At 45.6% G+C, this 24,552-nt stretch overlaps 1 protein-coding gene across 6 annotated transcripts in view; it reads left to right on the top strand.

Moving 5' to 3' along the window:
* Rftn1 (raftlin, lipid raft linker 1) overlaps positions 1-24,552 on the top strand; it is a 220,469-nt gene that overhangs the window by 16,774 nt on the left and 179,143 nt on the right. For all 6 annotated transcript variants that reach the window (XM_013022176.1, XM_013022172.1, XM_013022171.1 and 3 more), the window contains exon 2: positions 1,450-1,602. In XM_013022176.1, the coding sequence (XP_012877630.1) occupies positions 1,458-1,602 (145 nt within the window). In that variant the 5' untranslated portion in view covers positions 1,450-1,457. The remainder of the gene's footprint in view (positions 1-1,449; positions 1,603-24,552) is intronic.

The following is a 24,552-nucleotide window of genomic DNA, read 5'->3' as shown; positions in this document are numbered from 1 at the left end:
CAGCCATGCCTTTTTTTTTTTAATGACTGCATAATATGGCCTGTTTGTGGCTCCACCAGCCACCTCCTGCTCCCCCCCCCCCCACTCCACCCCCCCTCGATCTTAGGGGTATGTCTCAGCCCGACATGATTTTTGCAGGACTCTAACTTCCGCTTTGTTCCCACATTGTAGCCTCCTCCAATCCTTCCCCTTCCCCCCCCCCCCCCCCCCTGGAAACACTCCTCCCCCCCCCCCCCCCCCCCCCCCCACTCCACCCTGGCCCTTGCCCTCCTTACTTTCTTTTGAGATTCAGTTTATTTTTCTGGAACTTATCAAATTCCCTAAGGAAGCTGGGTACCTTATGAATGGATTGAGGGAAAGGAAATTCTTATCTGGAAAAGGAAGCAGTTACTGTGTTTCTGCCTGTGATATCCTGGCCAGTTAATGATTTTGTGCATACATTCTGGTGGCAGTGTTGGTACTTCAGAGGGAGAGAGGGGAAAGCACGGCTCAGTCCAGAGAAGGAAATCATCTTCCGCTAGAGCCAGGGCAGGGGAGAAATATCACTTTGTGACTGTCATTCTGCCTAAATAAACAGAAGCCTCATTGTTTATAATCCTGTAAAGGAGTGGAATTCAGCCCAGCCTGTGGGCACATTTTTCATATTTCCCCACTTTCTGCTCAAGCCCAAGATCTTTGCTCTAATCCTTTGCACGTTTCTGCTCCCAGGGACTCTGTCTCTATTCTTGGGACTCTGTCAGATTTCCTTTTGCTCTGAGATGCTGAAGAGCGAGGAAACATCCTCTTATTTCTCACAGTTTGGCATGAAAGAAGAAAGGGAGATTTTTTTCATTGTGTTTTTTTAGACCAGGCCCATAAAAATACCTCCATGTACTCTTTCTTAGAGATGTTTTAGGGATATAAATTCTTGTCTAAATAATTACTGTTGAGTGTAGAAAGGACTCTGGAGTTTAGACATTGTAACAACAACTTTATTATTCTCTCTTAGCAACCACAGGAAAATGATATAGCTCCTTTTTGTTGTGGTTGTTCTTGTTTTTCTGTTGTTGTTTTTTATTTACAAATAGGCCGACACTATAATGCACCATATTACCTTTTAGGTATCTTTTTTTCATTATGTACAAATTATAGTGGAACTGAGGCACTCTGATGTATTATTTTCTTCTGGTGGCGGGGGGCGGGGGGGAGAGGGGGGGGAGAGACAGACATGCTTTTGGTGACATTTAGACATCACAGAATGGCTAGTAATGTCATTCTAACAGGATGACAAAGTGGCCTGGGTGCTGGGCGTGGTCCTCTGTGCTCAGACCTGTGTTAAATGATCAGCTGCGTTTGATAACAGACGGAGGGCTTTCTTAAGGCAAAGTGGGCATCTTTGGAACTTTGGTGCTTAACAGACAAAATCTCTGCAAAAGAAAGTCAGCTAGCTTCTCTTTTTGTTGTGGACAGCTGCCGAAATGGGTTGTGGCTTGAACAAGCTGGAGAAACGCGACGAGAAGCGGCCTGGGAATATTTATTCAACTCTGAAGAGGCCTCAGGTAGAAACCAAGGTGGACGTGTCCTATGAATACTGTTTCCTAGAGTTCACGACCCTGAGTGCAGGTGAGTCTTCCCAGCCCTGGCTTTCCTGGTAGCTGAGAGGGCTGAGACCCCGAAGGGTGTCTGGTGGGGACCTGGGGGCCTGTGAAGGGGACAGTTTCCACGATCCAGACTTTTCTTGGTAGCCTTGCATGTAACAGTGAACAGCTACATTACAGTGAAAATGGTAGAGCCAGGAAGGTGCCAAGCAGTGCCATGGGCATACTTCATATGATCCTGGGCCCAGCCGGTTTTAGAGTTGGTTTGGTAGTGTGCCCCATGGAAGATGTTTACCCTCTGTTCTCCTGTGACTCTGTCCTGTGCTCATGTTTCTGTCCCCCTGGATTGGACTCTGCCTTTCCCAAAGCAGAAGGAGTAAGAATCTCCTCCCATGGCCAGTATCCAAGGTCACTGAGTGACCGTCAATGTCATTTTAGAGCGTGTGCTGATCACCTACTATGTGCAGGTAGCCTGGGCTGGGAGTGGTTGGGAGCCATGTCCTAGTTTCCTGGAGCTGGTGGAGAGAGAAGACCCAAACCTGTAACAGAAGAGCAAGACAGGTTAGAATTGTAGGTTGGCAAGTGTGGAAATTGAGTATTTGGAAGAAGAAAAAGATACTTTGGCATTTTGGATCCCAGAAAGATAAGAGCACAACTGGGCATTTGTCACTCAAGACACCTCCTCCGTGGGCCTCTGGGTGGGTGTGAGCTTCTCTGAACACGAGGAAGGATGAGTGAGAAAAATCTTTCTGTTTGGGGCTTGATCCTGGCTCTGCTCTGCAGTCAATGGCAAATCCCTAAGCCTGTAAAAGGGGCATGTAGTGTTCTGTCAAGGGCTGCCATGAAGAAGAGAAGAGAGAATGCCTGAAGTATTGCTCCTCCTTCCTCCTTCCCCTCCCTCCCCACCCCTTCCCCTCCTCTTTTCTTCCTGATCCTCCTTCGGCTTCTCTTTCTTTTCGTCCTCCTGTTCTTTTCTTTTCCTTTTCCATTTCTTCCTCTTCTCTCCTTGTCCCCCTCTTCTTCCTCTTCCTCCTTTCTACTGTAATCTAAGCTGATGCTGCACTACTTCTTGAGCCCTGGGAAAGATGGATGGCTGGGCGTCAGCAGGGACATCTGTGTCCTCAAGTCTCCAGCACCAAACCCAATTGTCTTTTATGCTAATATCAACACCATTCTTTGACACAGGGGGGCCTGATACCTCAGTGCCTGTTACCATTCCAGTCCCCAGCCTCTTCAGATCCCTTCACCACGCTAATGGAACTCAGTGATTGGGAGCATCTCTTTATTTGTTCAGTGGCTATTTGGGCACCTGCAATGTGCAGTGCGTTGAAGGATAATTAAGGAAAAACGAAGGCACCTTTAGCTTTTCCTAAATGTGCTAGAGGCAAATAGATGTTCAACACTGATTGTTAAAGGGCTGAGATTTCTCTCTTTTATTTTACGTATTTATTATTAATTGGTAGCACTGGAGTTTGACTCAGTGTGAATTAAGACCCTCACATTCCCTTGCTTGGCTGGCACTCTGCTACTGGAGCCATGCCTGCACACGAGTTTTTTGTTAGTTTATTGGAGATAGAGTCAGACTTTTCTTCCCACTCTACCTTTGAACCTGGATTCTCCATATTTCTGAGTACGTGGGATTACGGGCATGAGATACTGGTGCTTGTTGTCTTTTGTAGATTTTTTTTAACATCTGTTTCTTTTATTAAGAGTGATATTGGGCTGGGAAGGTGGCTCAGTGGTAGAGTGCTTGTCTTGCATGCATGAGGTCCTGGGTTCAATTCCTCAGTACCATATAAGCAGAAAAAGCCGGAAGTGGCACTATGGATCAAGTGGTAGAGGGCTAACCTTGAGCTGAAGAGCTGAGGGACAGTGCCCAGGCCCAGAGTTCAGGCCCCCCTCCCGACAAAAAAAAAGTGATATTGCTTACACTAAAGATCCACAAATACTTGTTGCTCTTTGCCTCTGCTGCTTTGAGGTTCATTCTCTGGATTATTTCCCTGACCTTTCTTGTTGCTGTTTCCCAGGACCCCAGCTGCAGCCTTTATCCTGCTTCCTGAATTGTGCTTTCTTTGATGACATTAACTTTTGTGATTTGATCATAAGATGACTACATGCCCATTATAAAGTGTCAAAACTACACTGGCTTCCCTCCCTCTTCAAAGTACCCTGTCGGTCCTCTGCTCAGTCTTCCTCTGCCTTCCACTACCCTCATTCCTTCTTCTGCCTTGGGCTTTTGCCCTGCCTGGTAGTTATCCCCAGGAATCTCTGCCTTTTTGTTTTGTTTTGAGACCATCTCCATACTGAGATAAGGCTGGCCTCAGATGCTTTTTCCCCTCTGCTTCAGCCCTTTAAGTGCTGAGATTACAGGCAAATGCTACATACCCAGCCTGCCTTATTTTCTCAACTCCCTTCCCCCGACCTTTTCTCTGAAACTCTCCATGACTATCTGTTTGAAACTTCTGCCCCCTTCCAAGCTCCTACTTCCTTCCCTCTGATTTCCCCAGCCATGCTTCTAAAGTGCTTAGTGCCTCTTGTTTGCCATCTTCCTTCCTTCATGAGAAGGTAGAACTCCTTGGCACACTGGCAGGGATTGTGTTTGTCTCCTCATTCTCAGGACAGTGCCAAGCACTTCCTGGATAATCACTGGATGTTTGCTGAATGAATATTCAACATAAATTTTTGCATCCTGCTTTTTTTTTTTGCAACTTAGCATTGTATAGCAAGTATGCACTGTCATCCATATGCACTGAGAGAATGATTTAAGGTCTTTACATGATTTAATCACTCAGTGTACTATAATTTATTTAGCAGTCCCCTTTTATTGGACACTGAAGTTATTTTGGGCTCCAGGCTATTATAAATAATGTTGTGATAAGCGATGTTGTACATAAATCTTTGTGTACATTTCTGATTATTTCCTCAGGAATTGCCAAGTTGAAGGATATGAACGTCAAGACTGTTGATAAATTGCCAAGTTGCCCTCTAGATAGGACATGTTTGTGGAAAGCACACATCTATCTCTTCATGCTCAGCTCTTCTAAGAGTTCCTCTGGACAAATGAAGTTGAGGTTCAAGTTCAAGATGAAGCTCAGAGGCTTATGGCTTGGCCTTGGTCTTCCTTGGAGGACAGTGTCTATGGCAAAATTGGTTCTTGCTCACTCAGGGTATTCCTTTCTGAGCTTCCCGCAGTGCTCAGACCCCTACACCTTACTGCTTGCCAGGGTCCTGCCCACCTGAAACTATTCCTCATGGACACGAATCCCAAGGATCAGTGCTTGCACACCTGTAGAATACTTTTACTATAGCATAGACTCATCCTTTTTGTGTTTCCTCATTGAAGGTCAGGCCTTGTTTTCCTTTCCTTTCATTCTCCATTCTTTTTAGTGGGGTCCTGGTAAACCTAGACATTTCTATGAGACAGGTAGATACTTCAAGCTGTGATGGTGAGTTCTTTCCTATTCTTGGGGAGGAACAGACACCTGTTGAGTGCCCACTGCATGCTAAGTCTTGTGGTAGACATGCCATTCCTGATCTCATTTCATTCCTGATTTCTTCAGCTTGATGGCCATCTACTGCATTGAATGCATGTAAAGTTTTCAAACCTATAGCTCTGTCACCATGTCAAGGAGCAGAATGCTACACCCCCGTCCCTGGCACACTTCTCCAACACTGCCTGCCCTCCAGACAACCACCAATCAGCTTTCGCTGAGTGCTGAATTGCTCTTCTGCCACCATTTTTATTTTTTCGAATATTACCTAAATAGAATCACTCAATGGTATCTATGCTTTCTAGTCTGGCTTTTTCACCTGCATGGCTGACTTGCTAAGGAGCTTTGTTTTCTGTCATCTGTGCTTATTCCTCCAGCACTGAGAGTAGGACTCCAGGGCTTGCTTTTCTACTCAACTGTGGATAGACATTAGGCTTTTCCACTCTCTGGTTGTGGTAAAGCTGCTTTGCACGATCATCTTTGCGTGGTTTCTGATGCCATTTTACCCTTGCAAGACGTAGTGAGGATCTGAGTATGCGCAGTCCAATACTGAGCGATGGGTGAACTCAAACTTACATCCCATGGGTATCAGTACAGTTCCAAACTACAAGACTCTAGGGCAGCATCTATGCCAGTTACCACAAGTTAGAAACTTGTGTTGTCATGCCAAAGGGGATAAGAGTGTTCCTCTTTCATATAGTCGGGCATAATGTTTCATAGGAGATTGTGACTTTGAACTCAGGCTTGCTCAGCCTACTAGGGTAGGTTCTCTACCACTTGAGCCATGTCTCTAGTCCTTTTCTTGCTTTTTTAGGTGGGATCTTGCATTTGTGACTGGGGTCAGTCTCAGTCTGTGATCCTCCTGTTTATACCCTGGCTGAGATTATAGGTGTAAGTCACAATGCTAGGTCTCATGGGAGATTTTTTTTTTAAGTGGCACTTGATATGCTTATTTTACATAGGGAAGATGTGACACACATACACATGTACTGGCTTTATATGTACATATATGTGTGTATATAGATTATATAAAATACATAATTTTCTTTAAGTAGTTATGTGAGTTTCAGTTCAACCTGTGAGTTGATGAATACAATACATCTTGACCAGTGTCACCCCATTTGACTCCTAAGCAAATACAAATTGTTCACTTATATCCTAGTGGCATAGGCAGGAAGCAAAACTCGGGATCAGAGTTAATACAACTTTCATTTGTCCCTTGCTTAACGCTTAGGGCTGTGTACATGAGAGTGAAGTCTCTCTTGTAAGACTGGCAGAGTAAAAAATCAGCAGGAAGTTCATAGTCTAGCTCTTAAGCTGCCAAGAATGGCAGTTTGGGGTGATTTGATTGGACCTTAAATATACAATTAAGTCTGGTCACCGAGGGATGAACCTGCCCAGAAAGAGGTTTTGTCGCAGGCAGAGGCCTATAAAACATCACAATTTCTGCACACCAGTGCCTCACGCTCCCTTTTATGTATAGATAGTTGCCAGTTTCTTGGTGTCAGGCCACTTCAAAATCATGTGAAAGCTGCCTGTGTTGTCTCTGGAGAAGCTACTGTTTTATACCTTGGGTGCTGGGGTCAGTTGGCCCAGTGAGGGATCAGTACAGTGAGGCCAATGCTTAGGGCTGAGGCTTTGCTTCACCTGTCATTCTGCACTCTCCCGTACAGGCTCTCCCAGACAGTGCTCTTTCAATGTGAACGATGCGTTCAGGGGCATAGCCATCCTCTCAGCAACGTGGGTCAGCATGATTCTGCAGGTCCAAGTCTGCATTAAAACTACAGCATAGTGGACCATTTTATCATGAATGCTCTGCCTTGATTTCAAAGCACTTATATAGGCCTGCATGTACTAAATGTTGACCTGGGACTTACAGGTGAGCCAGACAGAACTGTCCCCAGTAGCCTTAGTTTACTTGAGCTGCTGTAACAAAATACTACACACTGGATGGCTCAAACAACAAGGCATTCACTTCTTTACAGTTTCGGACTGGGGGGTCTACAGTGAAGGTGAGGGTGCTGGTATGGCTGGGTTCTTTATTTATGGGGGGTTCCTTAAATGGCTCACAGACAGCACCTTCTCACCCTGAGTTTTCTTATGGCAGAGGGGAAAGAAGAGGGTAGGGGCAGAGAGAGGGAGGGAGGAAGAGAGAGAGAGGGAGAGAGAGAGAAAAGAGAGAGAGAGAAAAGAGGGAAAAGGAGAGAGGCAGAGAGAGAGAGAACAAAGTCTGTCTCTTAAAGACACTAATGCAGTTTGCTTAGGGCCCCAACCCTAGGATCTCATTTGATCTTCCTTACTTCCTTTCTCCAAATACAATCAAACACATTAGAAATTAGGGTTTTAGTGTATAAACATTGAGTAACATGATCCAATCCATGTCTCCATTTACTTGGCTACTCTAGATTGGTTCAGAATGTCTCCTTTTCTTTTACTAGGGTTTGAACTCAAAATTTCACTCTAGCTAAGCAAATAGATTCTCTGCCACTTGAGCTACATGGCTAATCTACTTGCGTTTAGTTTGTTTATATACAGTCTTTTGCCCAAGCTAGCTTGGATTTCTAGCCTCTCACCTTCATTCCCTGAGAAGCTAGGATTACAGGCATGAGCCACCATATTTGGCTCAAAATCTTTTATAGAAGGAGACCTAGTACTTGGTGCCAGAGTGATGGTGAAGGATAGGTGGTAGTCTCTTGTCTTCATGGAGAGGTGGAAGGCTTGAGATCTTTGGGTGAATTTGGAGTGAGCTAGGCAAAGGATGGGCAAAGAAAAAGGGTGGGAGGAGTTAATCTTTCCAGGCAGAGGGAATAACCTGTGGAAGGGATGAGAATCCAGAGATTGTGTAGATGGAGAACTGCAGAAGGTTCCACTTTGATTGGAGTGTGGAGCTTGTGAGAAGTGGAAGGCAAGTGACAGAAGGTCTTAGTGAGGAGTCTAGCCTCCCCTTCCCTCTTCTCCTCTCTTCTCCTCCTCCCTCGTCTCCTTTCCCCTCTTCTTCCCTCTTCTCCCCACTTCTTCCCATTCCTTCCTTCCCCTTCCCCTTTCTCCTTTTCCCTCTTCTGTGCCAGTACTGGGACTTGAACTTAAGGCCTTGAGCTCTTACTCAGGTTTTTTGTGTTTTTTTTTTTTTTTTTACTTACAGCCTTTTTGCTCTCCCATTTGAGCTATTCCAGTTCTTTACTGGTTAATTGGAGGTAAGAGTCTGGCACTTGTCTTCCCTGGGCTGGCTTTGAATTTGATTTGCACATCTCAGTGTCTTAAGTAGCTAGGATTACAGGTATGAGCCACCTGGCACCCAGCAGGAGTCTGGTCATTTTCAAGAGCTCTCAAGGTTTTTAAGATGGAAAGAAGTCGATCAAAATCAAATTCCGTAAAGACGTCTTTGAGTTTAGAATGAGGAAGAATGGAAGGGGGCAAAACTGGGGGAGGGATGGTCATTTGGAAGCCATTGAAGTGGCTAGGCAAGGTGAAGGTCGTCTCCAGATAGTGGCAGTGGAGGAAAGGGGGGGTGCAGGGGGCTAGGTGGGAGAGGGGCAGGCGTCTGCTGTCAGGATCACACACCAGATGCTCTGACTCTGCTTAACGCATTTTCCAATAATGCTGTCACTCGATCATACAAGCAGCCCTGTGTCTCTGTCTCTGTGTTTTTTCAGAGGAGGAAATTGCTTTGGCAGGTAGTGAGTTGTATACAGGATCCGAATCCAGGGTCTTAACTCTGCACAGAGGTCTTGTCCACTGCATATGAGAGCGGGCTCAGGGTGATCATGTGCATCCTACTGGGTGCCAATTCAGTAGTGTCTGCTTGCACAACTTTATTGAGGGGGAATTCATACACAGGGAAACGGGCCCATGTTCCTATCTATAATCTATAATCTCCATATTCATGATGACTTCCCTGTCACCCCAGAAAGCCCTCTCAGCTATCACTGCCTACTCTAGTCTGCTTCCTGTTGCTGGAGATTGGTTTCACTTCTTTTTGAAGACCGTATATATAGAACCATTCAGTATGTGTACTATTATGTCTGGCATCTGTGATTTATCATGCTGATGTATCAAGAACCTGTGCCTAGGCTAGGTGGCATGGCATTCTGTCATCTTAGCTACTTAGGTGGTGAGGATCAGGAGGATTATGGTTTAAAGCTAAGGTGGGCAAGTAAACTGGATATGGTGACGTGTGTCTGTAATCCCCACTGTGAGAGAAGCATTGATAAGAGAATTGTGCTTCAGACTGGCCCAGGCAAAAAAAATGCAAGCTATTACCTGAAAAATACCTAAAGCAAAAAGAGGTGGGGATGAGGCTTGATTCGTGGAGCCTGAGTTCAAAGCCCAGTATGTTGAAGGGAAAAAAGCCCGTTTCTGTTTGTTCAGTTCATTGGCATGCACTGTGTTTTGTTGGATCCCTCTCCCATCGAGCATTCAGTCTGTGTCCAGTTTGAGGCTATTATGGAGAAAAATTCCTATGGACATTTGTAGACAGTTCTTATGTGATGTTTTCCTTTGTGCAGGATGCATGTGTTGGGGTGGGATTGCTATGTTGTTTGGCAAATGTGATCCACAGTAGGTGTACCCTTTTACATCCTACCAGCAACAGTAATAAGCAGATCTACTGTGTATTCCACACCTGGTATTGTATTCTTCTCCTTTAAAGGAATTTACAAGCCAGGTGCCACTGGCTCATCTGTAATCTTAGCTACCCAAGAGGCTGAGATCTGAGGATCACTGTTCAAAGCCAGCTCTGGCAGAGTGAAATGCTGAGATTCTTATCTCCCAATTAGCCGGAAAAATAGCTGGAAGTGGAGCTGTGGCTGAAGTAGTAGAGCATTAGCCTTGAGTGGATAAGCTAAGTAATAACACCCAGGGCCTGAGTTCAAGCCCTACTCCAAGTCCTACTCTTTAAAAAAAAAGTGACCTTTGTAGAACATTTTGTTGCCTTTCTGAGCAGCTTTCTGCACTCTGGGCCTCCTCGGTTCCCAGGTCACGCAGAGATAACAAGGCTTCCACATGAAACAATTCAGAAGTCTCCTTCACCTCATCGCCTGTCTCCTCAAGCTGGTCTCTCTTTTTTTCCTCCTAAATTCTTGCTTACAAATCATTCCCATGATACACGTTCCAGGCCACGCAGCCACATTTTTAGAATTCCCATCTTTGTGGTTTTCCTGTCTAAGGGCTTTGAGGGCTGACCTCTGGGAGGCTGACCAGGCTCATGCTGGGATGTTTGTCTGCCAGCATTTCAGCCTTCAGTTTGGTACCAATTTTGGGTGGTCAGGATAAGAAGACAGGGTGACAATCACTATTTCTAACATGCCAATTGATTGTGCAATACATTGTTGAAGAGCTTAGTTTTTAAGTTAACATCCAGACTGGGCAGCGTTAACCCTGAACACAAGCACCAAAGCAGCTGGTAGTTACTGTCTCTAAATTGTCTTTTGACACCCCCTTCCCAGCATTGGGGTGGGGGTGGGGCAGGAGGTGAAGAATCTAAATTGAAAAGATTGGCTACTTATTTACATCTCGTTTGGAAAAAGAGCTTTTTTTTTTGCTCTAAGAGTGTGAATGTTTTAATGGTTGCTTGTAAATCTTGGCATTCTTAGTGCTTAGGATTTAAGCAGTTGTGAATGACCTGAAAGGTGAGATCCAAGATATTATTATTGAAATAATGGAAATTTCCAGAAAAGACCACGAGACTCCCAGAAATCGTTATTACCTTACAGCAGTGGCTTTTAAACCTTGAGTGTACACCTGGAGAGTTTGTTACCCCAAGCTCTGTACTCAGTCTAAATTTGGTCTCCAGCAAGGTAACAAGTTCCCTGATACTGCCCAGGCTGCAGGCCTGGGATCCATGCATCAAGGGCCTTAAAAGACCACGTGGAGTAGGAATTTCTTTATTCTGAGTGGAGCTGGTACAAACAATGACCCTGATGTACGTTACTTACTTATGTATCTACCACGACCAACTTGTACTTTCCTTTCTTAAAGTGGCTTATCATATTTGGAGAGACAAACTATGAGCCTAAAACCATAAAATTCAAGTTGGTATTAAGATTTGCCAACTTTGCCACAACCAGGCCACAAGCTAGATAACCAGTTCATCTCACAGAATGGCCTCAGGCTTAGTGCTCTAGAGAGCCCTCCAAGTGAGGCTGCTGAGCTTGAGCACAGGTGAATAAGCAGTTGGTGAGTCCAGGCTGCTGCTCTGAGCGTGAGCATCATCAAGAATGATGTCAGACCTTGGGCTGGCTGCACCTCCTGAGTGACTGTCCTTTTCAAACATGGCCCAGGTTGGTAAGCCCTAGTGTAAACAGTAGGTGGTGTGAAGATTCTCCATCCACAAAGATAAGCCACACTGAGGGCTGAGCTTTAAATTTAAAGGTGGTGCCTGGACATTTGTGATGTGGGGTGGGTAGGGAGACTCAGATTAACCCCAGAGAAATGGGCATGGTAGTGGAGGGGCAGGAATGTCGTTTTTGAGGCCAGGTGCGGGGGGAGGAGAGGCAGATCCAAAGAAGGAAGATTGGAGGGGCTCTGGCTTTGCTGGTAGACCACCATGAGAAAATTTAAGATGCCCTGTGTAGGTAGGGTACACATTGATGACAGCTGAGCCTCACATGCCACTGAGATGCTGGAGGACTCAGTGAGGAGGGGTATCTGCTGAGGAATTTGTTCCTGGTGCTCCCCTTAGGTGCAGAAGCAGCCACACCTCTCAGCTTAGTCTTGAAATGTGCATACACACATGCTCTGGTACTGGAGCTTGAACTCAGGGCTGGGTGCCGTCCCTTACCTTTTTGGCTTAAACTGGCTCTCTACAATTTGAGCCACAGCTCCATTTCTGTTTTTTTTTTATTTGTTTGTTATGCTTAATTAGAGATAAGAGTCTTATGGACTTTCATGTCCATGCTAGCTTTGAATCTCCATCCTTAGATTTCAGCCTCCTGAATAGCTAGGATTACAGGTGTGAGCCACTGGTTCCTGGGGTGTTGTGATGATTTAAAAGTGCGAAAACAACTGGGCTAGATGTTTTGCCAACCTCCATGGAGGGAGACAGTGGAGGAACTCCCAAGAGGAGGGCAGGTCAGACGAGTGAGAGCCTGAATGGGTAGGAAGGTCTCTTCAAGCAGCCTGGTGCTCAGCTGAGGTGTATAACAGAACAGGTGGGTGGGGATAATTTCTTGCTGGTCAGGAGGTTTGTTGTCTTTAGTTTGAGTGTGCACCCAGTCACTTTGTAGTTTGGAGCCTTGGCGAGTGACCGTCACTTCCTTTACCTGCATTCCGGCAGGCAAGCACAACTCTAGGTACTTCTGAAGCTTTCCCCAGCATAGACTGGACGTGTTGGGAGCCTAGCCATACCCCACACCTATGGCCATGGTTTCCAGTCCTCTTGCCTGTCACACTTGGCTCTAACTGTTCACTTCAGAAGCAGGTCTGTGGGCCATGGTTGGCCAAATCTGGGACCCCTTTGGTCTTTTGTCTGAAGTCTTTGTCTGAACTGGGTTTCCTCCACTCCTAGCTGCCTTCCCTGCTCCTTTGTTGACCCTCTGCCTATCTGACCAAGCTCCATAGAAATGACTTGACCAGGTAGTACAGGTGCTTACGGAGTTGGCAGAATTCACATCTGGTTGCAGGGGCCTGCAGGTGTAGTCCCCTCTTCCCTGAGAGGCCTGGACCTCTAGGTAGCATGGAAAGGAAGGGAAAGGAGTTTGTGTTACAGGAGGATTCTTTGTTAGAGTGGGTTTCACCATGGGGTTCCTTTAGATAGAGCCTCAAGGACCCTGAAGTGTTTGTTTTGCCATCCCTTAATGAGGCATTTATTACCTCTCTCTAAATAAGATAACCTGCAGCTTTAGAGCTAAGCCCACTCATCTGTGGCATTTGCAACCCTTCAGAACCAAAGAAGAGGCAACATCAACTGAGGTTCATATTGGGATTTTTTTGGTAGGTAAAAGAAACAAACAAGCAAACTTTGAAGCAAAATGTCAGAAGCCATGGAGGAGTGACTGTGGATGGATAGAAGGAAGGCCCAAAGCATCCTTTGATATGAAAGCCTAAGGCAGCAGGGCCTGTGGTCTGAGTTGGGGATGTTGAATTTGTGTGTGTGTGTGTGTGTGTGTGTGTGTGTGTGTGTGTGTGTTAGTACTGGCCTTGAACTCAGGGCTTCATGCTCTCACTTAGCTTTTTTGTTCAAGACAGGGGCTCTACCACTTGTGCCACTTCTGGCTTTTTAGTAGTTAATTGGAGATAAAGAGATTTGTCTGCCCAGGCTGCTTTGAATCTTGATCCTCAGATTTTAGCCTTCTGAGTAGTTAGGATTATAAGCACAAGCCCTCAGCACCCAGGTGGTCTTCACTTTTTGTATCCACAAACCTTAAGCCCATACTAGAGAGGGTCCTCCAGACAGCACGTAACCTTTTTATTTCTTTTGATAGTACTAGGGTTTGAACTCAGGGCCTTATGCTTGCTAGGCAGGCTCTCTACCACTTTAGCTATACCCTAGCCCTTCTGTGCTTTGAGTATTTTTCACACAGGGTCTCACATCTTTTGCCTGGGCCAGCCTAGACTTTGAACTTCCTACCTCTGGTTCCTGAGTAACAGGGATGACAAGCGTGTGCCAGTACGTTTAGCCTACACCTTTAATCTTAATGGCACAAAGACTGACTTGTTCCTCAGTCCTTTGGCTTGCTGGGGATGGCCCTGCAGATTTATGTTGTCTAAGCCTGGAGCATTTAAACTATTTGTATAAGATCTACAGGCTTGAATGATGGTATTCATGCTGTTGAGATGACAGGTGTCAAGGTCCACACACCATGCTCACTAGAAAACTCCTAAGGACACTGAGTTTCCAAATGAGGAAACATTGGGAACATTGAAGCTCCCTACTAGTCTCTGGGCTTGACTTTGCTCATAAGCAGCCTGGATCATGTGGTCTCCCAGGCATTACTTTGAGATTTGACAGGCTGTGATCCAAATCAGATTCAGTTGCCACAGCCCTCCCTTCCATTGTGCCCGGCCATGTAATTTGTGGTGAAACAAAGGTGGTAGGGATGTAAGTACACCCAACGTTGCCTCGAGCTATGTGTTGTGTCAGATTATGTGGTTCACAACACACCTGCATAGGTTTTAGTTCAGTTCATCTTCATGACTCTGCTTGACAGCTGGCAGGCTCAGTGCACAGGGTGGTCCTGCCATTCTGGATGCATCTTTTCTATGTGGTCTGGGCATCTCGCTGCTGCCTGAGATCACTGAGAGTGATCTTTTTTTGTGCCAGTACTGGGTCTTGAACTCAGGGCTTTGGGTTCTTGCTTGGTTGAGCCACAGTTCTACTTTTGGCTTTTTGATGGTTAATTGGAGATAAGAGTGTCACAGACTTTCCTGCCTGGGCTAGCTATGAACTGAGCTCCTTTTATCTTAGCCTCCTGAGTAGCTAGAATTACAAGTATGAGCCTCCAACACTCAGCTTCAGATGACACTTTAAAACCAGGCTTCTTGTTACCTACCAGAGACTACTTTTCTTTCATACTAAGATCATGAATGGAGGTTAAGAACCCACTGGAATAGTGTGTGTAGACTTTTCTTTGTTGCTGATTTTGAAATAGACTGGCTTGACCTCTGGCTCAGATTGAGAAGGCCAAGTGTGTGCACTTGGGTATTGGCTCTCAGTCCCAGCTTGTAAACATGTGTGGAGTTTATCCTGAGTGTGGTCTTCTTTGAAAATAGCACATGCAGCAGGGCAGGGGACATTTCTTTTTGGGAAAATCACTCTATGGTCCTCTAGGTATTGTGGATGCCTGTGAAGCCAGCTGTTCCTTCCAATATAATTTGCAGACTATTAGAGAAACAGTCTCTTTGGACCCACTTTCAGCTTCTGTTTCCTTTCACTGTTCATTAATAAGTTGAGCAGCAGACTTTTCACAGATAGATAATGTGTATGTTTTATTTCAGCTTAGGTAATAGCAACTGTTAGGCGCTGAAATGATTTCATTTCCTACCTGGATTTCATTTTTGTTCCCAGTTTCTATAATTATTGGAAGTTGGTTTTTGTTTTTAAGACCCAGGCAAGGAAGTCAGCGGCATGAGTTACGAGCGGAGGCTCTGGTTAGGAGGTGTGTTAAATGCAGAGTTTGTTTTTAAACAGTATGCAAAAGGTGACCCCTGAGGAAATCAGTCACTGTAAACTGTCTTACTGCAGATGACTGTGCTCTTGGCACAGTTGGCCAGGATTTTGTAAGATAATATGTATGACATGGCAGTAAAACTGTCTGAGCAAAGCTGCGTGTATGTGTGTGTGTGGGGGGGGTTTCTGATGCTATTAGTCCTGATGTTATTACACATTCATGGGATGACTTATCACCCTAGTTAAGGAGAGCCAGGTATTCTTACCATTGCATTTATTTATTGCCAGTACTGGGGCTAGAACTGAGGTTTTGATAGCTGTCCATTAGCTTTTTAGCTTTAGGCTGACACTCTACCATTTGAGCCACAGATCCACTTCCGGCTTTTTGGTAGTTAACTGGAGATATGAGGCACATGGATTTTTCTCTGAGGCTATGAACCTGTATCTTCAGTGTTCAGCCTCCTGAGTAGTTAGGATTGCAGGCATGAGCCCTAGCCCCTGGCCAATATTTCTTTCTGAATGTAAAACTCATGCTCCTTGCCCAGATACTTCATCTCCAGACCAAGAAACAACAGCCTTGTGGGGAAAATGGACAAGACAGTGTATGTGTGAACACATGTGTGGAATTCAAGCAGTAAACTTCAATGAGCTGCCTTTAGTAAAATTAAATTCCTTGGTGATGACCGTTATCTGTCAAAACAAAACCAAATTATTTTTTTCTGCAGGGATTCATAAAAGCCAGTCCTGTGATAGTGGTAATAATTTCCATCTAATTTGGTTAAAGTGAAACAGAAAACAAGTTAATGTTCTATGTACCCTACTCATTTTTATTATTAATATTGCTTCCAAGAAATTTTATCAAGAGGTTTTATCCAATTTCATTAGTGTCCAGTGTTACTTTATAGTTTGATCAGATTTTACTGCTGCTTCAAAAGAAAGGAGGCCTGTTGAATTTTTCTGTTTGTGTATGGGAGGTCCTCAGGGCCTTATCTTCTTAGGCAGATGCTTTACCACTTGAGCCACACCCCACACATTTTTGCTTTACTTATTTTTTCAATGGAGTCTTGCATTTATGTCTGTGCTGGCCTGGATTACAATTTCTGATTTATACTTTCTGTATATCTGGGATACAGATGTGTACTACTTTTCCCAACTTTTTATTTGTTAGGTTAGAAGACTTATGAACTTTTCTTTTTTTTGTTTGAGTTGGCTTTGAACCACAATCTTCCCAGTCTCAGCGTGCAGAGTAGCTGGGATGATTGGAGCAGGCACAAGTACTTCCCATACCTAGTACTGGCTGAGATTTCCATCCCCCCCCCCCGATTTTGTTGTGAGAACATGCTTTTCAGGACAAACATATGATTTATCAGCAGAGTATGTTTGATAGACTGATTTGGGCTTGCTAGGGGAAAAGGATTATTTCAGCTGAGTATGATGGTTATAAATTTAGAACTCCACATGGAGCCATGAGAAACACATGTTGCTTGTGACCCTGGTTGATAACATGTTCCTAAGGGAGCTGGCCAGCATTTTGGGAGGAATGTTTCCTATTGGAGGAAGTAGTCTTGTCCAGCATTCCATAAGATTAATTCATTGGCTATTTATTTATGAATATTCTTATTCTCAGGCTGTGTTGTGTTATGGTGGTGAGCAAGATGGCGAGGTCTCAGTGTACGAGAGTTTAAAATATCTCACCATATTCTGGAATGATTAATGACTGAGTCTACTGTCTGTTCTCAGTGTCTGAATTCAGCTCAGATTGGGCACAGGCCTAAAGAGGAGAGTCTGTGTTTTCTCAGGGATGCATCTGCCTTGCCTTCCTGAGGCCTGCGTGCCTGCAGGTCAGTCTGCTGTTTGGTAGGTACAAGAAAGAGCTGGAAATCCTAAACCAATCTAATCTTGGGGTCCACTCCACTGCTACAGATTGGCATCTGAGCTAAGCCAGCCTTCCAAGGGTTGGCTGCTAGTACAGACTGCTGGTGTAGGGCTGAACTTTGGGGTACTTTGATGCACTGAAGGTACCCTGGATCCCTTGGCTTCAATTCATCATGACTTCCTGGTGAGAGAGGATATTTTAGGCTAGAGTGACATAGAGTGTGTGGTGGAAAAGTTGTTATTGTTGCTTCTGTCAGCCCAGCTCAGATAATGCCAGAAAAAGGTACAAGAGCTGGGTGCCGGTGGCTCACGCCTGTAATCCTAGCTACTCAGGAGGCTGAGATCTGAGGATCGCGGTTCAAAGCCAGCCCAGGCAGGAAAGTTCTTGAAACTCTTATCTCCGATAAACCACCAGAAAACCGGAAGTGGCGCTGTAGCTCAAGTGGTAGAGCGCTTGCCTTGAGCTGAAGAGCCGAGGGACAGTGCTCAGGCCCAGAGTTCAAGCCTCATGACCAACAAAGAGGTACAAGGTATGAGAAGAAGGACCGTGAGGTTTCTGGATTGCTTTGCTTTGTCTCCCTAAAATGGTGGCCCAAGTGCTTCTCTTTGCACAACCATTTCTTTCCAACCTGGAAAGTAAACAAAACCCAAAATGTAGCCAGGTGCTGGAGACTCAGGCTTGTAATCCTAGCGACTCAGGAGGCTGAGATGTGAGGATCATGGTTCCAAGCCAGCCTGAGCAGGAAAGTTTGTGAGACTCTTACCTCCAGTTAACCACCGAAGAGTCAGAAATGGGAGAAAAGTCAGAAAAACTGGGAGAGAGCAAGGGAAGGGGTGACAGTGTAAAAAAATGTACTCTTTACCTGACTTAGGTAGCTGAAATGTCTCTGTACATCACCCTTATAATTATAATAAAAAAACTTTAAGTCAAAAATGGAGTTGTGGCTCAAGTGATAGAGTGCCAGCCTAGAGTGAAAAAGCTGAGTGGCAGTTCGGAGGCCTTGAGTTCAAGACCCACCACTGGCACACCAAAAAAAAAAAAAAGTCCCATTTCTGTCAGCAGCTTTTCTGTGGACTTTATATAAATGGATTCTACCACAACAAATGTGATTCAAGCAAACTTACCTTTAAAGCAAGTGTTGGAAACTGGTGTCCTAAAGAGCACATAGATGAGGCCTGCCATGAGCTTGGTTTCAGACACCAGGACAACTGAGGAATGCACAGCTTTAAAGCCCATGTGCTGCTAGTTGTGTGATCCTGGTGGCATCTGCTAAGATGGCCATCCACCATCCTGCATCATGATAATTATGCTCGAGCCTGATTTGGACCTAGTCATTGGTTTCTGGTGAGCAGAACACAGTCAAAGCCGTAGGTTATCACTTCTAAGATTGGGTTATAGAAACCCAGTAGGTTCCATCTTGAGCTCTGGCTGACTCCGTCAGAGGGAGGTAAGCTGACATGTTGTCAACTGCCCTGTGGAGAGACTCACGTGGCAAGGCCCCGCCTGCTCACAGGCAATAAAACAGTATGCCCTCAATCTGATGGTCCTGGGGGGAACTGACTCTTGGTAACAGCCACAGGCATGAACTTGGACATGAACCCTCCCAGGGGAGCCCTGGCTGCTTCCCTCAGGTAGTCTGTTGTGAGCCAGAGCCCAGCTCAGCAGTGCCTGGGTCCTGATTCAAACTGACAGATCAAGGAGGCAAAGTTTCAGGTACTTTATTACATACCTTTCCAAGCAGCTTGTATTGAATGAGATTGTGTATGAGAGGTGGTCTGTGGAGTTGTCAGACACAGGCTTTTAATTCTGACTCTGCCCCTCAGTAGTTGTGTTTTCTTGGAAAAGTCTAACTTAGACTCTCTGTACCTCAGTTTTCTCCTGTGTAAATGGGAAAAAGTCTGTCTATCAATCTATCTATCTATCTGTCTGTCTGTCTGTCTGTCTGTCTGTCTGTCTGTCTGTCTGTCTGTCTATCGATCTATCTATTGATCTGCTGGTACTGGGGCTTGAAATCAAGGCCTCTGTTCTATCAGGGTTTTTTTTTTTTTTTGCTCGAGGCTGGAGCTCTACCACCTGAGCCATATATCCACTTCTAGCTCTTTTTTTTTTTGGTGGTGATTAATCGGAGGTAAGATTCTCACAGACTTGTCTGCCTGGCTGGCTTTGAACCCAGATCCTCAGATCTCAGCCTCCTGAGTAGCTAGGATTACAGGCATGAGCCACCGGTGCCTGGTGAAATAGGGATTTTGGCTTTCAGCGCCTGTATTTTAAGTTGATGATTAGCTAGAGAGGGTCATGGTAGGTTTTAATTGGCCCCACACCCAGGTCTGCCTCAGGGGGCCTGAGGGAAGCGGGGTGACATTAGGAGCCTCTTAGATGTGCCCAGGTGTTTTCTGTCTGGCTGAGGACAGTTTCCCAGAGGAAAGGGCAGTTGGGAGCTCTCAGCAGCCAGCACACAGCGCCTGGAGGATGGTCCACTGGGGGATGGGTCATGGTTCCTTAACGACCATTAACAAGCGTGATTTCCAGCTCCACCGAGATTTTCTGCTAGCCTAGAAGCAAATTATCACTGTGCTCATTTTTCCATCCTTGTCATTTCCTTGATGCCATGGAGACACGGCCCAGCATCTAATTTCATGCCGTGGGCCTGGTGAGTGGAGCTCGTCTCTTCTCAAGACTAAATTACACGTTTAAGAAAAGCCTTCTGCTTGGAACTCCAGTTTTTCATCAGCCTGGTGATAAGTCACTAAGCCTGGCTTCCAGCTGTGGGAGACAAGGTTTGTGGCATTTAACATATTGACTGAGTGCCGGTGCCTTGTGATTAGTCCTCTTGCAAGGCCCCAGCACACATGAAAATCAATGATGGGGCTGGCAGCAGAAGAGCCCCTGACTTTGAGGACTGGCTCATCAATGGTGGGGAGTTGGGTGTGGCTCTTCCCACATGTTATTTGCTTGTCCTCAATTTGTTGTGGGCTCTTTAACTGTAGATACACACAAAAGGTTTTCTCTTCTTCTTAAGCTCCGTTCCCCCACCCCCATTCAGTTATTTCATAGTACAACGTTTTCAACTCAGGACCTTCTGCTTGCTAGGTAGACACTACTACTTACGCCATGCTCCTAGCCCTTTTTGCTTAAGTTAATTTTTCAGATAAGGTTTCAAGTATTTTCCCGGGCTGGCCTCATACCTTCATCATCACACCTATTTCTCCAGAGTAGTTTGGACCACAGGCATGTGCTAACATGTCCAGCTTATTCTTTGAGATAGAGTCTTGTTATTTTTTTTTTTTTTTGCCCAACTGGTCTTAACTTCAAAAAGTTAACAAGACACCCTCCTAAGTAGCTAAATAGTACAAGTATGTGCCACTGCATGTAAATTCCTCTCGCTGGGCACTCGTGGCTCATGCTGGTAAAGTTGTTTAGGAAGCTGACATCTGGAGAATCATGATTTGAAGCTAGCACAAGCAGAAAACTCCAACTCTAATTAACTAGCAAAAAGCTAGGCTTGAGGGGCTGGGAAGGTGGCTCAGTGGTAGAGTGCTTGCTTCACATGCATGAGGCCCTGGGTTCGATTCCTCAGCACCACATAAACATAAAAAGCTGGAAGTGGCACTGTGACTCTAGTGGTAGAATGCTAACCTTGAGCAAAAGCAGCTCAGGGACAGCTCCCAGGCCCTGAGTTCAAGCCCCAGGACCAGGAAAAAAGAAGCTTGGCTTCAGATGTGGTTCAAATGGTAGAGTACTAGCTGAGCAAGGAAAAGAGAGAAAAAGAAATAATGAGTTCCTGAGTTCAAGCTCTAGAATCAGCATACAATGACCACTACTACAAAAACTAGATTCCTCTAGTCTTGTTGCTGTAAAAATAAACGTGATTTTTTGGTTCTGTCTGTGGAACACACAGGACAGTAGATTCCCTCAGTTTTTGAGTTTGTGTTGTCTTGCTGTCGTTCTTAATCTGCTGTCCTGCAGGAAGATGAAATTGCCTTCTATTGACATACTGTCGTGCTGGGAGCCCAAGACGTGCGTGTGTGTTCCTACTTGTGATTTAGGGGTGGATAGTCAGCAGCAAACCTTGAACAAGATAGGCACTGCTGATTTATCCAGGATCCGGAAAGAACATTACAATTTACTTGCATTTTTCCCCCTATTTTTTTTTTCCTCATGAAAGCCACACCACAGGAGTCAAGGCTGCTGAGTGTGCTTTGGTGGAGATGCCATTAATAATTTCCCCTAATCGTGTCATAGTTGCCATTTTCGTGACCAAAAATTTGTTTCAACCCCTGCTTTATGTATGAAAAGTAGGATCAATTAATATTGAGTGATGACAGCCTCCCTGTGGAGAGAAGATGGGAAATCTTGGTGTCGTCATCTGCCCCGTGACTAAGAAATCGCTTTTCTTAATTGTGCGGGAACAGAGAAACCCAGGGAGATGTGATTCATTTCTCTCCAACTAGCGATGCAAATTGGGATAAAGAAAAAGCAGTGCATACTGGAGTGGGATGTGAACTGGGGAGTTTTTCTGGAAGGTTCATCTGCCAGGAGAGTTTCCTTCGCAGTAGCATGGTTCAGAGTACCTCTCAGGCACCTGACTCAGGCTATTTCTCTGTCAGGGTATCCTGGAGATGCCTTCCCGCTGGAGGGCTGTGTCCCAGGGCTTCCCAGCCTTGCAGTCTGATCAAAGCCAGCATCTCTGAGCCACTGTCTATTCACCTGTCCCAGATAGCACTGCTCCTTGCCTTGCATGCTCACAGCCTCCATTCTCAGCCTTGTTCACGCAGCTTGTCACCATTGGAAATCATGCTATTTCGTCATTTTGCTGATACTTAGGGTTCCCCCCCCACATTCCCCTTGAAGCTCCTCCAGGGTATGTGTGCCTTGTCCACTGCCAAGTCCCCTGTGCTGAGGCTGTTTGTTGAATGATTGAATGATGAATATAAAAAAATCCCGTGTATACAGCAGTGAAAATCTTTTGCATGCACAACAGCCTTCTATCAAAGGTCCCGGGTGACATGGTCCCAGCTGGCCCTTGGAATGTGGTTTGGTGTCATTATCTTTCCATGTTGGGGCTGATGGTTAGAAGTCTCACAATATAAGCAGTGCCTGGCCCAGCCCGGCCCAGGTGGTGGGGTTGGACCTGGCCTTCTACTGTGTGCTATTGGAAAACATGGATGTGTCCCTGTAGCAATCACACATCTCCACCTGTTTAATGTCTTCTATTGCTGGATTTTAAAGACCTCGAGGATGGAGGCCATTTCCCTGTCTTTACATGCTCTGGCCTTGGAGTGAGGTAAACTGGTTCTTAGGGATCGGCAGGTGCTAGAGCTTGACACTTGCTGCAGCCAGGAGAGAGGGCTACAAAGAATAGGATGTCCCTCTCTCCCCTCCTGCCTTCTCTTTTCTCCTCTCCCCTGCTGTGGGGACCTAATAGAGATTCAGTGGCAAACAGAGCAGGTAGATTGTACAATCCTGGCCCCCATGCACCAGAATCTAACTAGTGCAGGTAGATTTGAAGCTGTAGGCAGCAACTGGTGGCACTGCTCACCTTCAGATTTGCACATGCACACTGGGCCTGGGGCCTAAACTCCGGGCCTCAACACTGTTCCTCAGCAATTTTTGCTCAAGGCTAGTGCTCTACCACTTGAGGCACACTTCTACTTCTAGCTTTTTTGGTAGTTATTTGGAGATAAAGAGTCTCATGGACTTTCCTGCCTGGGCTCGCTTTGAACCTTGATCCTCAGATCTCAGCCTCCTGAGTAGCTAGGATCTAGGCATGAGTCACCAGCCCTGTCTCAATGAGGAATCCTAAAGTCTCAATTGGTGAGGAGTCTGGCTCAGGGTGGCATAGATTACATTCCCAGTTCAGGCTAAAGGATATAGAGTATTCTGTTGTGGTAGGTAGAGGCGATGAGTATGAGCCTTGCTCCGAAACCCTGGCTGTTGGGATTTGCTTCTTGCTCTCAGCCTGCCTTGGGGGACCTTACTTCCTGTGTAGTGATCTAAAGACAGAATGCTCTCACTTGCTTTTACTCTCTCACTTTCTCTCTCTCTCTCACCTGCTCACTGTCATTTGTCATTAATATTTACTCTTGGACATGGAGGTGACAGAAGTTCCAGTGCCTTCTATACCCCGCTGGTAAGGCAGCTGTTTATTTCTTCTTGGGTACTAGGGTCATTTTCCCCAGGGCAGGCAATCACCTTAAAGGCTGTGGGTTTTTTTCCCTTTTCTCCTGTGCTATTCACAATCCTGAATGGCCAAGAGCCATCTCACCTGTAGAGCTCACAAGGCATGGCTATGTCTCCTGAAGGAAGCTTTCTTCTCTCAGAAAACAATACCTCCAGTCCAGCAGACCTTTCAACGGAGGGGCTAGCGAGTGGAATCCTAAGCAGAGCAGGCTTAGGAGGAAGGAGCCATCCCTGCCTCTGCTCCCAGCTGTGCAGGGGACAGGGCAGATTCAGCTTCGTTTCCTACTTTGTCAGTTGGTGGCCCTACCTGGCTTCACAGGGAAAGATGGATGCTTTGGGAAACAAAGCATGGAATTTTCCAACAGTGGCTGGGTGGCTAGGGTGTTGTGCCCTGTAATACTGTGCTGTGTGTTCAATCAGTGGCTTAAAAATTGCATTGGATGGTAAGCCTATTTTTGTTGTTGTTTAGCTCTCCTTGTGAGCTTCCAAGTGGCACCAGACCCCCCATAGGCCCTTCCTAGTATCACTCGTTGATACTAGGTGCCCAGGATTGGTCTGTGCTTATCTTGGAGGGGAGAAGGGAAAGCAGCAACAGGAAGTAATTAGCCCCTGTTTGCCAGTCCATCACCTGCTTCATCAGAGAGTAAAACTGGCAAGGTGATTAAAGGTGTAGGCTTTGGTGTGGCACAGATCTGCGCTTGAGGCCTACAGACCTGAGGCAGACCTGTCCCTCTCATCTGCTCTGTGGCCCCAGGTGACTCGCTTGGCACTTTTGTGTCTCTGTTTTTAATCTGTAAAATTCCTAGTGTTACAATTGAATGGAGGCATCAGAAAAGACATTGTGTCAGTCCATAGATAGTTCTTAATAAATGCTGGCTATTTTTATCATCCCAAACACAAAGAAAAGTTAAATATGAGTGGAATTTCCTGCCTGAGACAGAAAATATTTAAACTGTTCTTTGGACCTTCTTTTAACTATTCTTTGGATCTGAAAAATGAGAATGTTTGTCAAAATCTGTTTTCCAAGGCCCTGCCTATCTTTAGGATCACCATAGATGGGGTGTTGTATATCATATCGAGTGGCTGGTGGCACCACCTAGGCCACCAAGGCCACAAGCATTGGTCAGAGAAGTTGGGGTACACGGGCTAGAACAGCTTAAGTAGTACAAGCCACGCCAAGGAAAGGTAGAGAACAGGGCAGGAGAGAGGAGACTCTGAGAGAAGCTAACTGTCTGGGGTGGACTAATGCTTTAATAGAGTGCTTCTAAGAATGTAGAGTACTTTCGTGAGCCATAATCATCTAACAATAAGAAACTTTTTTTT

Source organism: Dipodomys ordii, unplaced genomic scaffold (assembly GCF_000151885.1).
Source record: "Dipodomys ordii isolate 6190 unplaced genomic scaffold, Dord_2.0 Scaffold60, whole genome shotgun sequence".
NCBI lineage: Eukaryota > Metazoa > Chordata > Mammalia > Rodentia > Heteromyidae > Dipodomys > Dipodomys ordii.
This window is presented reverse-complemented; position numbering and strand designations above follow the sequence as displayed.